The sequence below is a fragment of the Amborella trichopoda genome, chromosome 5, assembly GCF_054954075.1.
Source record: "Amborella trichopoda isolate Santa Cruz 75 chromosome 5, AtrichopodaSantaCruz75HAP2 v2.0, whole genome shotgun sequence".
Lineage (NCBI taxonomy): Eukaryota > Viridiplantae > Streptophyta > Magnoliopsida > Amborellales > Amborellaceae > Amborella > Amborella trichopoda.
Window position 1 is genome coordinate 45,963,577 of NC_142340.1, and position 16,198 is coordinate 45,979,774.

The 16,198-nt window shown below is 36.6% G+C and overlaps 1 protein-coding gene across 2 annotated transcripts; it reads right to left on the reverse strand.

The window, feature by feature from the left end:
• Nucleotides 1–432: 432 nt before the first annotated feature.
• LOC18431929 (serine/threonine-protein kinase PBL34) lies at nucleotides 433–14,489 on the reverse strand. 2 transcript variants are annotated; one of them, XM_006842040.4, is made up of 6 exons: nucleotides 13,601–14,489; nucleotides 12,615–12,952; nucleotides 12,317–12,452; nucleotides 6,698–6,834; nucleotides 6,405–6,528; nucleotides 433–1,339 (listed from the first exon to the last, which is right to left on the reverse strand). In XM_006842040.4, exons 1-6 carry the CDS (start codon nucleotides 13,782–13,784, stop codon nucleotides 837–839), a joined length of 1,422 nt encoding a protein of 473 aa, XP_006842103.1. In that variant the 5' UTR covers nucleotides 13,785–14,489; the 3' UTR covers nucleotides 433–836. The 2 variants fall into 2 exon arrangements, with proteins under 2 accessions (XP_006842103.1, XP_020521455.1); XM_020665796.2 differs by having other exon boundaries at nucleotides 6,698–6,837.
• Nucleotides 14,490–16,198: the final 1,709 nt, after the last annotated feature.

Sequence of the window (16,198 nt, forward strand, 5' to 3'; positions counted from 1 at the left end):
GATGGGAAATTCCACCACACTAATGTGCACAAAGTAAAAATGTAAACTACAATAAGTATAGGTCCCAAAAGTTTCTAAAACAATAAGAAATCTCCCTGAAAATGTCCAGTAAAGTCCAAGAATACAAAGAAAAAAATAGAAAGAATACCTGTTTAGATAGAAATTTCGATATCGGGATTCTTTTTCATTTCAGACAATATTTCTTTTTCTGATCTGGGCTCATGCACCGGCACTCTAAGCAAAGAACACAAATTGTCCAAATCTAAACAGTTTAAACACCCAAATTGAAAATAATAGCAAGCAAATAATAGAAATATTCAACCAAAAAAAAGTAGGAAGAAGGAAACATATAACTCTTTAAAAAAAAACAAAACAGAAGAAAAGCGTAGAAGTTTGTAGATTTCTGTAGTGACTGCTTCGAAGAAAAAGAAATCAAGAAAAAGAGGTGAAATATATTAGCCAATACATAATTTCCTGCCGAACAATGCTTGAACCATCAAGGAGACCATCACTTCTTTCAAGCATAAAAAGTCAACTAGGAAAAAAACATACTTGAGCAGCAGTTAGGGCATCCCTCTCAGTTAGATTCAGAACAATTATAAGCACACAACCCACAATGTGTGCACCATCAAAGTTCCCTTAAAAACCATCCAACCCGCCTCCCAAACACCTATCCACCTCAAGCTCCACAGCACAACAGAGCCTAAAACCAGCCCCACTCCCCCAACAAGTTCATCCATGCTTATAAGCAAGCACTCAAGTCTTCAAGCATACAAATCCATTAAATAAACAAAAGAAGAAAAGAAGTAAAGAAAAGAAAAGATGAATTTTTTTTTCTATGGGTGTTTACCATTGGGCTTCGGTGACTGCCGATAAGGGGAGGGATGGTAGTGGGACCCATTGCTCAGGCTTCTCGCTGGCTGCTGCCCATTTTTGAGGGCATAATGAGCGGCATGTTGGGTCCTTCCATTATTAGCACCCGCACGCTCAGCTTGTATAGCTTGGTAATTAAATGAGGAGCTGGCCATGTCCTTAAGGTTTAGCAAAGGCTGAAGGGCTTCAACGACCTCACTCATTAGGGGGCGGGCTTTGGGATCTCGGCTTAGGCAGTGATAGGCTAATTGTGCGGCCTTTTGGGCGCCCTTGATAGAGAAGTGCCCCTCTAAGCGAGGGTCAATGAGGCGATAGAACCTACGCCTCTCTCCGAGATGAGGCCGGGCCCACTCTACGAGGTTGTGCTCACCATTTGGACGATTCTTGTCCATTGACCTCCGTCCTGTAAGCATCTCGAGGAGGACAACACCAAAACTATAGACGTCGCTTCGTGATGTTAAGTGTCCTACGAGGAAAAAATGGAAAGTTTCAGACTTTTTTTTCTTTTAAATGGAAAACATATATAATGACAGTTCATACTCACAAAGTTCACTATATATGTGTGAGCATTATTTAGAATAGTAAAGCCATAACTTTCGCACATAAGAAGAGCATAACAAACATTAAATTTTATACTCACAAAGTTCACTATATAGGAGTGAGCATTATTTAGAATAGTAAAGCCATAACTTTCGAACATAAGAAGAGCATAACAAATATTAAATATAAACTTTTTTTTGTGTAAATGATAGAACTAGTAACATGCATAAGAACATAAAAAAACATGATATGGCCAATGACATAACTACATGAAGTGCATGTTTCCCTCATATAAAACAGTTACCAATCCTCACACATGTATACACATACCATGCTTTGAGTACATGTGACAAGAATAAGGAAAACAATGTATAAGCATTCTTAATTAGATCATTCATACACAAGAACCATATGAATGACTAGCTCACAAGAAGGAATATCCATAAATTTAGTATGTGAAACATGACATAAATTTAGTATGTGAAACATGAGAAGAATAACATAAAACTTAAGTCTACGGGAAACAATATGAAAATGTGTACTTTTGGTCTAACAGAAAGACAGCCGGTTGTTAGAAGCAAGTTCAGGACTTGAAGGTACAAAGCTTAAGTCATTATCAAACCAGATTACCAATCTAGACAACTTTGAGAATATGGGTAATGACTAAGAAGAACCACAACATAGAACCCAAAAAGAAAAAAATACAGTCAATTCTAGTGCACCCGAAAAACAGAAAAAAGATCCACTAGTTTTGGACACATTTGGAATTTGAAGTCCCTAAGCCCTAATCGCAAAATATTTTCAATGAGAAAATGTCATTTGATAAGAGGAGCATGGAAATTGTTGTTAAAATAACAGTGTATCTGTCAACTATTATAGGGATGTGACATCACCAACAAAAAGTATGACATCATCCACAAAGCATATTTGTACTTACCAAGGTCCTACAACACATGCACACACAAAAGAGAGGTTCAAATAACAAGGGGCAATACTTTAGCCCCATTTGGTTCAGCGGTAGGAATCTGGTGCAAAAGCTGCTTCGATGGGAACAGGTATGGTACCATCTGATTTAATTAAAGGTAACTTAAAGGGGTGGACCGTGGACGTGGACGTAACCCCCATTTTAACAGATATAAATTAAGAAGCTTCACTCTTATATCGCTAGGAATATATGTAATATAATGGAATGGAACTATAGGACAGCTTTTCCCTATTATTAGGAATCACACTCTGAAGATAAATGTGCTGGACTCTATTTTAATGCGAAGGTAATACAACATGGCAATTGTTCGGTTAATGTAGGTTTTCTATTTTAATGGGAACGGATATGATACTTTTTTTTCTTTTATCTCAATTAAATTGATAAAAGAAGTGAATTAAATAAAAAGATGAGTTTTAAAAAGAAAACTAAGAGATGCCACAGGATAAAAACAATGATTCATTGGCAAGTAAATGACGAGAATCTTTTTAGATGATCTTCTATATTTGAGCCATGCATCTCAGAGGCCAAATAATTGTGTGTGTATGCACACTTAACTTCTCCTTGAAAGGGTGCCTGTCAAATTTCCTCATCATAATACTTTTTAGTGAAATAGAATTCAGTCCTGAGTGGCTCAAAAGTCTCCAATTAATCGTACCCTTAATAGAGTCCAATTACTTTATTTTAGGTTGGGTGTAAATGTCTCCAACACATTCCCAGATATATGTTTGTTTTAATTTCTTTATTGATGGACACTATTTTGAATTCATTTAAATGCCATTTAGATTTCTTAGATAATCCTTAGGGTTTGTGTCTATGGTGTATAAGCCGCAGATAACATGCCTTGATATGCCACGCACACATAACTAGGTGCTTAGTGCAGCTCTGATTTACAATATGTTGGGCCCATGTATGTAGCAAAACCACTTTTAGATGTAACATTCAGAAGTATAACAACTGTCTTTTGGCGGAGTAGAGCGGTTTGGAATGGCAACTGTACACCACATACAACCACGCCCTTGATAAATTCTCCGCAGTTCTAGGTTCAACTTAAATGCCCTCATTCAATACCAAACAATTTGTTTCAAATTTTATGTAGTATTCAGAGGGAATGAATTTTGTGCTGTGATGTATCGCCCGCGCATTGCAAGGGCTGCCAACTAGTGCTTATATATAATATTCTATGCTCCCTACAAGAGATGCCATTCATATTAACCCCTAGAGAACCCAAAGTCCATCCATCCATCAGTGGAGAGTGGACATTAAAGAGACTCGTATGGTCAGTATATACATGGCAGGGACAGACCATATCGGCCTGTCCCACATCCATTGGTAATCAATGGATGCACCGTGGATGACCGTAAGCGCATGCTGTGATTAATATTCTCGTTAGGGAGCATGCTATATGCTCCCTATAGGAGAACGATGGTCGCTCCTCCAAAGACAACCAATGGTAGCCCCCCCCCGGCCCGCCCCGCCCCCCCACACACACCCACCCTCAACCCCCAAACAGAAAACCCCCGACATCAAAAACCACTTTTGAGGTGTGTAAAGGACTCAAGAAAGCTCCAAACAGCCTCCAAATCAGTCTCTTCCATATGTGACTGGATTTAGAATTATCAATTCACCACCCAAAATTTGTGCAAGATTATCAATCCACCACCCAAAATCTGTTTGGATCTCAGCCCATGATGGCATTTTCATTGATTTTGGCGATTGGATCTCTCTATGAATGAAAAAAGGGTTCTTTGGATCCAGAGTAAGCACTAGTAATAGGACAAAATGGGGGGGGGAAGGAAAAAGGAAAGTGCAGTGCTGACATTAATCAATTGATTCATCATGGTCAAGAAGAGAAATGGTGCTCAGACCGTACTCGAGCTTCAGATCAATGTCCCCAAAAGCAAGGAGCACGCCGGCATGTTTCAATGAGAACACCGAAAAAACCTAATTGAACTCCAATTAAGATAGCCAACATATGGTTGAGCAATGAAGAGATATATTAGATTCAGGGTCATAATTCCCAGGAACATTCTGTGATGTTAATTAGAGGAGGTAGAGTGAGAGATTAGCCAGGTGTGAAATCCATCGTATTTGATGTGTCCATCCATTCAAATATGTGGTCTAGAATCAATTTTGGGATGGCAGCTTTTGAAGCATTTTTGGAGCTCTAATCGATTATTGTATCAAAGATTGTTTTTGGAGTGGTGACTGATTTGGAACTAGCTGGTTGCCTCAAACACCTACAAACTTAGTGAATGAAGTGGGGGAACGCACCAATGGTCGCGTTCATGGGGGTATGGTTATCAGATTTAGCCCCATAATACATCATGAGTCAACATCAAAGCAGTGCAGCCAATAGCAGCCTCCTCCCTCTCCCCCAAAAAACAACAACAACAAAAAGAGAAAGCACATAAAAAAAAAAAACACCACAAAAAAAAAAACTGAGAACCAATATTCATTTGGTTCTAACGGGGGGTTAAAACTCAAATATCCCAAATATCAAAAATCAAATTTTTTTTTCAAACTGAAAGTATTAGACAAACTTTGTCAATTTTCTAAGCGAAACTTCAAGATGATTTTGAGCTATGTTTTGAAGGATATTGGGCAAAGATTTATCAAATATTGAGGTTCCAAGGGGACCAGAAGATTAAACCTAGAAACAATTTTTTTTCGATTTTGGATTTGATGCTGAGTCAAAATCTTGTTAACCTTTTTTAACTTTATATCATGAAATTTTGGCCTTGGATGTGATGTACTTACAAAGTACTTAAGACTTTACTATTTGGCATTCGGCTATATGCTATAGTGTACATAATACTTTAGACTTTACTATTTGGCATTCGGTTATATGCTATAGTGTACATAGTTGCTAGATGCTAATTTATGTCCTAACTGCTCGACAAAAAAAAAAGCACCTTGAACCTCCTGCATTTGTATATCTTGCATGGAGGAGCATCATGATATCCCATGATAAACAGGCACACACATATGATCAGCATATTACATGTAATCCCCACTCTGCCAGTAAGTACGAGTGATGGCGATCACATGATGGCACATGCATTTATACTTGTGTAGATTTTCTTCACTTTTTTGTGATAAATATATTCTATTTAAGTTGTGATTGGTTCTCACCCTCAATCTTATAGCCCCTGATTCGGAAATAAAAGATTCCTAGTACCTTTTCTCTATGTAGATGACAAACATTACTTAAGCATACTCATCTGCAAATGGAATTTTATTTTAAGATTTATATCATTTAGGTTCGCACCCAAATCTATAAATGCTAAAACTGCATTTAAAGTTTTAAACTATAAGCCCTTTTTTGTAATCTCACTGTAAATCTTGTGTAATCGGGTAGATCTATAAGCCCATTTTGTACAGGGTCGACTGACCTATTTTTTTACAGAGAGTCCCGCCTGGTAGGGACTCTCGGTTTAAACACTAGTACAACAACACTTTATGGCAATACAGTTAGCTCTTATCAAAAAAAAAAAAAAGGTTTTCAAGTGGCAGAAATCGTGAATCAAAATGACCCTAATAACCGGAAACTCCTAAGTAATCATAAACCACACCCCCCCCCCCCCCAAACCTCCCCTCTCAAATTTGAATAGCTCAAAGAATAGATATACCCCTGAACAATCAGAGTTCATGCCAAAGACCATAACCAATAAAAGACAAAAGATGAAACATAAACCAGCAGAGGACATTTTCTTTTGTAGTTTCCCATATTTTTTGAAGTACAATAACCATCAAAAGACAGAGGAAAAGATGAAATAACGACCAACAAATTCTGGTCTGGTTTCCATAGTTTTTCAAGTACAATAAAAATCAAAATACAAAATTGCACAACCACTAACAAAAGGATGAAGCTTTCTTGTACAACTAATAGTAAACAAAAAAGAAAATTATCCTATAGCATAAGAATCACAACCTATCTTGAGAAGCTCTTCACTATGACAGAAATCACAGGTAAACATGATATCTGTAATTCACAGATAGTACTCACCAGTCATTACATACTCAGGAGCTGCATAACCATACGTTCCCATCACTCGAGTAGAAACATGAGTCTTGTCTCCTTCAGGCCCATCTTTAGCTAGCCCAAAATCAGATAGTTTGGCATTGTATTCCTGGAAAACACATTACCGTGAGAACAGATAAAGATACTTTATCTAACCATAAGAAAATTCTTAATTGCAATAATTTACAATCTCTCTCCATAAAACTCTCTCTCTCTCCTCCTCTCCCCCCCCCCCCCTCTTCTCTCTGCCCACACACACACTTTATTTAGCCACATACCGCATCCAACAGGATGTTAGATGTTTTGAAGTCACGATATATCACCGGCCTTTCAGCTTCCTCATGGAGAAATGCAAGGCCCTTTGCAGCCCCAAGAGCAATTTTCATTCGTATGGACCACGGGAGTGGCAGGGCCCCTTCTGTATGCAAAGTGGTTGTTACCAAAGAAACATTAAAACAAAGGTTTCGGTGAAGCCTGTACAATTAGTAGATAAAAGCAAACTGTATCGTCACATAAAAGAATCCCAAGGGCATGCAGGTATACGAGAAAATAATGGCTACAAGATATTAAATCATGCACATGATGCTGCCATTCACTGTGGCCAACTGAGCTGCTAGAAGTTCTGAATCCAATTCAATGTTTTTCTTAACTCCTACACTAAAATGAGGTGATGCAACCCCAGCCCACTCCTTGATACTTCACTAGAACATAGTTTAGTGACTTGTGATCCAGACTTGACTCAGCAAGGAACCCAGTCAATTTAAATTGAGACAAACAGTTGTTGAGTTGTAGAGTCATCAAAAGCATGATTAATACATTCATTCAAGTAAAATCTTGATGACAACTAGACAGAAGTATGGAAAAATATGACCAGTTCATAAATTATTGAGAACGAAAAAAATAGAAATTCCAAAAGATAGCAGTAGGATTTTGAAAATGTGGCAAAATTTATTGTTTGGGAGGCAATAAAACATAAATTCATACCCAAAAATAAATTCGAGCATGTGAAAAACTCATGCAATAATATAAAAAAATATTTCTCATGTAAAATTTACAAATAGGAATTCCTACATACTTTGTTAGTGTATATTTATTGTATATGTGTGAGATTAGTGTATTTGCAGTCTTTCAAATAATAAATAAAATATTATATCTTGGCATTTTTCTTGTCTCCTTTTATTCGCATTTTCTTATGGTATAAAAAGACCAATGACAGCTGGCCAAAGGTGGGGAATTTGCTCACAAAAATTCCTCCCTAAATTATTGAGGCCCAAATACTATGAAGAAAGTGCAACACCAGAATTCTCAAGAGTTAGTTGGGAGAAAGATCTAGCTTTTCAAAAAACCTTCAAACCTTAAAATCAAATTGACAAATTCAAGTGTAACAAGGATGGGCCAGAGTGCGAGGACCAGAAGTTAGTTGAGAGAAAGGACTAGCTTTTTCAAAAAACCTTCAAGTATTAAAATCAAATTGCCAAATTCAAGTGTAACAAGGATGGGACAGCATGCGAGAGAGAAAGTTATTCGACACCCCAGCTTTTTATGAACCACAGGAAAATGACACTCTTTGATTTTCCTCTTTGAGCCTAGAAGGAAAACCAAAAAAAAAAGTAGTTGAGTGATTTGCCCGATCCTGACAAAGACTAGGTTGGGTTTTCCCAATGAGTCTAAACAGATTCTTTATAGGGTGGGTTATATAAAGCGTCAACCTTAAACAATCAAAGTCGCACCTCCAAAGCCTACCAAAAGTTGTAGTTTCCGAAGCCAAAAACCCCTATGATGGCCTGAAAATCTGTTTATACCCCTAATTATGAAATTTAAAACACCCAAAAATGTCGCCGATAAACCAGATCTATAAACACACTTTATAAAATCTTTGAAAATGGATGATCTTAATGATGTGTTACAAGATGCACTATTTTTAGCACTTGAAATCTTCTTCTTCTTTTTTCAATATCCATACATATAATAGGGTTTCCCAGTATTCGAACAACTTTTTCCAATGGGTTTTTGAGATGGACCTTACTTTTCTAGAATAAGGTGGGCCACTTATATAAACCTTTTCCTTCTTCATAATAATGAAGTCAGCAACTTGATTTCCCACCGAGTCTTGAATTGACACAGTCCGGAGTAAATCAAACATGTCTTCAAAAGTTTGAACAGGGTCCCAAACACAGAGGTAAAGAGGGCCTCTAACCACTCTGACCATGAAGAAATAAAAAGGCCCCATAAAGAATATCCAGACCAATTAATCCTTTCTATTGTTAGTACTTCACCCCTTGCTATCAAATGAGAAAGAGACTGGGAGCTCAGATAAATAACTAGCTTTTCTGTAATGGCACATTGAATTTACACATGTTATTGCAGAAATAGAAACTTGAAATAGGAACTCTTTAATTTTATTTTTTTCTCTATTATTACAGGTAAGGAACTCTTTAATGTTCCATAAGATTCTAAATAGCAAAGCACATGTAATGCATAACAAGGTATGCAGTTGGGGAAAGAAAAGAAGAGTGTTGAAAACAATATCATAAGCATGTTGAGGTCTACCATAACATTGTTCATTTTCATTTGTCCAAAATATGTACAATCTAATATTGATATTATATATGAGCAGAAGCTTTTAAAAGTTGGCTCCGATTACAAAGCGTATCAAATGATTCTAATCAGCCACACAAACATGCCTTAGTGTTAATAGGGGAAACCACATCTAACCTACCTAAGATTACAAGGCATTGAGACCTGCAATTCACAAACCTAATACAGTCATTCCTCCTTAATAGAAATAATTCATAGTATCTGCCTTTCGGTTTTCACAAAAATTATGACCAAAACGCAACTTTGTCAAGACCACATGGACGAATAACCAGGAGAGTCTGACCAATAGATTGGAAAAGTTCGTGTCGCCCATCTCAAAAACACAAAGAAATGGACTGTATGAAACTACACTGATAACAAATATTGCAGCAGATTAAATTGGAAAAAGAAACAAATCGAACTGGAATTGCACGGGTGTGGAAAGATTGACTAATTGAATTGAACAGATTTCAAAAACGGCCATACTATCAATTCAACTTGAGGTAGGACCATCTCATAAAGGCATGTCCTCCCCTCGACCATCAGTCTTATGGTTTAAAATATTGAAAGGGCTTTAAACTACCATCTGAAATTCATAACTTGAATCCAAGGAAGAGGGAATCCAAGAATTCAAAATTTTAAAATGCACAGCGATCTCTGCATTCACCATAACTTACATAAACAAAATCCTATGTGAATTTTTCATAAGATCATATGAAGTTATGAACTTAAAACCTTAAAAGAAACCTGAGCTTTGGAGACAGTCATAGACTTTGATATCATGATAACAAAATGAATTGAGGGTATGTGCGTGTCAAAGCATAAATATTAGAGAAAACATCCAACACATGAGAATGCAATTATGTTTATATGAAAATGGAAATAACCGACTCAAACCATGGATAGACAAATTGAGGGTATCAGACAATTCCACATGAGTATTAAATGCTTTAAAGCAAGTCTCAAGATGAACAATTCAAAACTTTTTTTTTATTCTATTCTTTACAATTTTAAAGTTTTAATTCTTATATTTATATTTTGGGAAATTTATTAAAATACATATAAGAGATCAACTATTTAACATTTTACCCATATCTTGTGATTTAGTTTAAAAATACCCATCAAATACACATGACCGTGAGCTAGAATAGCTGAAAGTAAACTGATAAATTATCAAAAAGTTAGGTGTATTTTAATAAATCTCCCTTAGCTTTTTTTACCCTGATGGATAGAACATTGTCGATGCCCACACAACAGCATCTCAAAGACTCATCTCCAAAGTATAAAGCTGGCAAAAACTGACCCTCAGATAACACAATGTGGCTATTGATTTCCCTCTGCATTGATACATTATCATTCAACTATACAGTTAAACACAATGTCAGAATTGAAATGTAAAACAAATGAAGACACAACTGGGATCGACATAAAGACCAGCCAGATTTCAGAGAATGCAAAATGAGTTGCTTGTAGCTCCACCTCACATGTAATGATATAACCAATAGTTACAAATTTGATGTGCTTTATGACCATTCACTAACTAATTTTCACAAAAGTCAATATTTTGACAGCTACAAGTACATCCAGCGCATAATATTAGCATAGAACGTTGACAATAATGTTATGTACATTTCTAATTTCATTCGCATAACCAGGTGATTCCCATATGCCCACTTCTATTAGTAGCAGACAGTCAATACTCACCAGTACTTGGGTAGTAGGCCAGAGATAATTTTCTTTTTCTCCTATTTGATAATACTGGAAGGGAGTCATGGCCGGAACCCTAGGCCCAGCTGAGATTGCCAGCTCCAAGGTGCCAAATCATGTGTTAAAAGTGATCATCAAAGGCCCAAATAGGTAAGCACAAAGGTAACGCAGCTCAAGGTGCCTCCACACAATTCATTATTTCTTATGATTTAAGGAGTTGTGTGGGCCTCAAATGGATAGCCAATGGCGAGGGAACCAGGGCATTGAGCATCCGGAATATCAAGCAAAGCTATTGTGATTCTTGAAAGCATCACTCAACATTCAGAATCGGAGAAAATAATTTGAGGCTCAAACCGGTGATTAAATGGAGTAAGCCATCACTGGGGAATTTTCCTTTTCCAATCAGTACAAGTGGGGACCTAAAAGTAAAAGCTCAAGATTCATGGAACTTACTTTGGAACTGACCACTACAACCATACAACGTTATGGGTCTTTAGGACATAGCTCTGAAGTTATTCGAAATGACAACGCCCTTTGGAATCTACAACACTGCAGAGGTAAAGTGAGAGCTCTGCTGACTGGCTCGAAGTTGAGGGAATAGTGACTTACTAGTTAGATAGAATGGGTGAAATGAGATACATATATCTATGGAGGATAGGAAACTTTACATAAGGGGTACATGAGAGAGATGGATTGCTGGTTGCCTCTTTTCCAACAAAACCTTAGAAATTCTCAACATGACCTTAGAAATGCCAACTAGGTCATTGGCTCTATAGTGCAAAGCAAGGGAGGTGGCAAGAACATCACAAATTGATATCCATTGATGAACTCCTGTTTCTTTGATACTGGCTTTTAAAACCCCACTGCATGACATGGAAAATATATTGCAGTTGCAATTAGGACAAAAAGAAGCCTAAGATCCTCGCTTATAATATTTCTGCATAATCATGTTTGAAGGGGGGTATATGATTAGTATAGTTACAATGGCCACTACTTATGCTAAAGTTGTTACTTCTTACTTGTTAGGATTGCTCTATTGACGCATAACTAAAATTATAGAGGAACTCTGATAATTTAGCATGGGAGGCCATGTAGAATCTTGAAACCAAATGTGAATCAATTGAATTGGTCCATTTCATAAAGAGAGTATGCCACAAACCGAATCATCGATGCCTCAATCAGTAACAAGCACATCAGCATACGACAGACAAGGCCTGCAGTTTGATGATCGCCAAGCCAATTGTTCACCCCATTACTCAATCGGACCAAAACGAATCATGATGCATATGTGACTTATTATTAATGGCCTCATTTTCTTAGTTTCAAAAGAGGTTCCCATAGTTGTGGTCATTCTGAACTTTAGAATGAGATGTGAATTCCTTTGAACACATTAAATACCAATTATAGGCTTAAATATCACCATTATCTTTTTTTGTTAAAATTTTTAATTGATTTCAAATATTAGAAGCTCCTAAACATCTACAATGAAAGCCAACTTTCACAAAAAAAGTTGACCTTTTAAAATCATAAAGAAATATTTTTTTCTCAAAAAAAAATCATAAAGAAATGCCCCTCATGAACAGCATGAAAAAAAGTTAAGGATAGTTACATACTTCTGAAGAGATGATTCTCTAGACTTCCTCGAGGCATAAACTCATAGACAAGAAGCCTCTGGTCATCTTCGATGCAATACCCAATTAGCTTAACCAAGTTAGGATGCAATAGGTCGCCCAAAAAGTTAACTTCAGCCTGAAAAATAAGAAAAAACCTGCCATCAAACCTAACTGCTCAACATTCATGAAGGCGAGGATTGAAATGAGAGAGAGCAAGAGAGAGAGAGAGAGAGAGAGACTTCCTACTGAAATTTGTGAAAATTGAAGCTTAAAGGTACTGGTTAAAGGAAGATCATACCAGCCACTCTTTATGGCCCTGAAGACCATCATGGTTTAGGGTTTTGACAGCAACAGTAAGACCTGTTCCAGGCTTAACAGGAGCTGTTCCATTCTCCTCGATCCAACCCTTGAAGACACAACCAAAACCGCCCTCCCCAAGAAGGCTCTCTGGTCTGAAATTTCTTGTTGCTGATTTCAGATCATTGAATGTGAATTTCCTCAACTGAGAGGCAACTTTGAGCTCCTCTCCCACTTTGGGAGTAGAGGGATTACTCTCTGCATTACTGGTAGTTGTAGAAGAAACCACAGGCACAACGGGCTGATCTCTACTTACATCGTTTGTAGATTTACTTTCAGCTGATAAAGTTAATGGAACCAAAAGTCCAAATGTCAGAGACCTTCTATACCAACTTGGATATGCAAAAATGACAGAGCCACAGAATAACAAAGTTATCGTTTCAGGCAAAAAAAAAGGTTCAAGTCAGAGGTAACAAAGTGAATACTCAAATAACTTTAAAGAAGAAAAAACACCCCATTTCAAATAAGAACAAAATTTTCAACTAGCAAAATTTAATAAGCTAATTGATTTACAATTAGGCCAAGATGTAAATTAAGCTTCTCGCAAGTGCCACACAAAAGATCCATTCTTGAAACTCCATAAATGTGCAAGTAAAAACATCCCCATACGAGAGAGGTAGAATGAGAGAGACAGAGAGAGAGGGAGTTAAAACCAGATGATGATAATAGATGGAACTATAGAAGTTAACTGGATTCACCAAGTAATCTCCTCAATCAACATCTCAACTAAATAATAGCAAAAACATAGGATTCCAATACATAAATCATAGTTGCAGTAGGTTGTTAGCTTTAACGAACACCGACTCTCATCACTTAGTAATCTTGCGGAAAAAAGAAAAGAAATCAGCAATTTAACAGAGCAAACCCATGAATGAAACAAAGGTTAACATAGATAGAGATAGAGAGAGAGAGAGAGAGATTCCATACCATAATGAGTACTGGCGCTACTAATGGAATTGTCCACTTTGGATCTAGAAGAAATGCAGCTCCCCATTAACCTGAACTTAAACCAGCAGCCAGTGTCTTCTCCATCTTCACCCTTCTTCCTCCCCCTTGATCTTTTCACCTGCTCCCATGCCTCAACCTGGGTAGCTCCAGGCCCTAAACCCATCTTCTCAAGACCCTAATCAAAACGCCATCTTTCAAAAACAAAAACCCATCTCCAAAAATCCCGATCAAAAAACCATGCATTCAAAACAACAGAAACCCTAATCCACTGATTCTCTCTTTCAGTGCCACCATAAACCCTGCCCTAAAACCATGTCGTTTAACCACGATGCATGCCCACCATTCATACAAAGAGGAAACCCTAATCCAAATAAATATGTAAAGTATCGAAGCTTCAAATGTTATAAATATCCCAGATTGCAATAAAAATGGAACTCATTCAAGAAAAACCCTTATACAGCAAATCTATCACCACAAAGTGAACCAGAAGAAACTCTCCTCGAAACCCTCAATCAGTAGAGCAAAACAGCTCCACAAACCATAAAAACACCCCAAAATCCACACGAAGAAGCTCGTCACCAAATCAAAAGTCGAACTGAAGCCCTCCAAATAAACACCACCCAATCTTAAACTGAGATTATAAGCAGATCATGCAGTAGAGAGAGAGAGCAGAAAGAGAATCAGGTGAAGTTGCAGAGACGAGCTTCCTGGCTCAAAACCTGACCTCGTTGATGTACAAATGCTTTCTCGGTCCAGGCATTCAACGAGTCAGCTAGAGAGAGAGAAATACAGAGAGAGAGAGAGAGAGCGAAAAGGGCATAAAGCCAGAAAAAGCACAGGCCCCAGAGAGAGGTCACTGGTTAGAGAGAGAGAGGGCCACTTTGGTTAGAGAGAGAACAAATAATAGTCCACTGGGTAGAGAGAGAAAGTACGGACCATAGGGTAGAGAGAGAAAGAGCAACCGGGAATATAGGAGTTAAAAAACTGGCGTGTAAAAGAGTGGAAAGGGTATTTGTAGAGAGAGAAAGTAGAGAGAATAACCGGAAATCGGTGGTCTCAGTGGAAAAAGCGTACTTGCGCGGAGAGGAGAGAGAGAATAAAGGAGGTAGAAAATGGTACTTGAAGGGAGAAATCAAGATAGAGAGAGAAATACAGACGTAACAGCAAGAGGAGAGAGAATAAAGAGGGTAGAAAATGTCCGTGAAGAGAGAGAGGCTGTAGAGGCTCGAGACAGAAACGAAGATAGAGAGATACAGATGTAGAGAGATAGGAATAGAAATGTAGAGAGAGAAAAGTAAATACATCGAGAGGTACAGAAAGTGTAGAGAGAGAAATAAAGAACTAGAGAGAGTTTAGTGAGAGAAACAGAGCTGCAGAGAGAAAAATAGAAATGTAGAGAGAGATAAAGAGACAGAGAGATAGTTTAGAGAGAGAAATGGAGCCGTAGAGAGAAATAGAGACAGAAACCGGAAATAGAGGCCTGGTTTGTCTTTTTAATCGGGCATTTATCAGATAATTATGGGGGCCTTTAAAATTAAAACGAAGAAGTTAATTCCTATTTATTGTGGAGTTAATTTTTATTGAAATTAGTGAATAGGATTTAATGTTCAAACTATGTTTACACCATTGAAACATGAATATATTCAAATTTATAGGAATTTTTAATGTACCTCGAAATTGAAAAGGAAATCTACCAAAAATACACTTAAAAATATGGATTACTTCATACCATATCTTTGATTAGTGAAAAACAAATAAGTAAAATAAATTTTTGATGAAATGGTGGAATCAATATATAAATATTTTATATTGTCGTTTAGATTTTAAACAATGATTTGCGAATTTTTATTTTCGAGTGCCTTTTTTATTTTTTTAAATATCTCCAACTGTAACCCCATTTTGCCTAAATCTGTATTTTATATCTTTTTAGTTTATTTAGACCTTTTTTTTTTTTTTTTTTGACAAAGAAGTTTATTTGGACTTTTATGCAGTTTTTGGCTTAGTTTGAATGTTACTATTTTGTTTTTTTTATATATTTTTTATTTTAAGATTTTTGGGCCCTATACACTACTTGGACAAGTCCAAATGTACTTACTCGTGTAACTCGACTGGGTCAAGGCGGAGTTCGAGGCCCAAGACGAGTTCCCCAAAATTGCATGTGTGATTTAATTTAAGAACTCTATCAATATACATAATTTAGGTAAGATATTAAGTAATTGATAATTTGGGAATATGTTGACAAATTTTCGTAAATAAAAATCCCTATCCAATTTAATAAATTTTAGTTACACATCTATCAACAATTCCCTTGCAAATTGTTCCACATTCACCTTGTCCAGTTTTCAGATTCTTTATTTGGAAAATATTAAAAAAAATTTAAATATAAATGTCTATTTTGCTTTTTGGCATGATAATATCAATAAATATTTTTACTGTGGATATTCTAAAAAAATCCTTTCATTGTGACAATAATAGATATTCTTACTAGTGCACTATTTTGATATTTTACTTTTTTCATATAATTTAAATTCAATAGAATTCACATGAAAGTGGATAAAATTTTAAATAGTTAATAAA

What these genes read in the sequence shown, in the direction of transcription:
- LOC18431929 (XM_020665796.2), bottom strand. Translation starts at nt 13,784, where the DNA reads ATGGGTTTAGGGCCTGGAGCTACCCAGGTTGAGGCATGGGAGCAGGTG. An exon ending in AGGGCCATAAAGAGTGGCTG is followed by an intron (nt 12,453 to 12,614) that starts GTATGATCTTCC and finishes CTTATTTTTCAG; the next exon opens with GCTGAAGTTAACTTTTTGGG. An exon ending in AGAGAATCATCTCTTCAGAA is followed by an intron (nt 6,838 to 12,316) that starts GTATGTAACTAT and finishes CTTTGCATACAG; the next exon opens with AAGGGGCCCTGCCACTCCCG.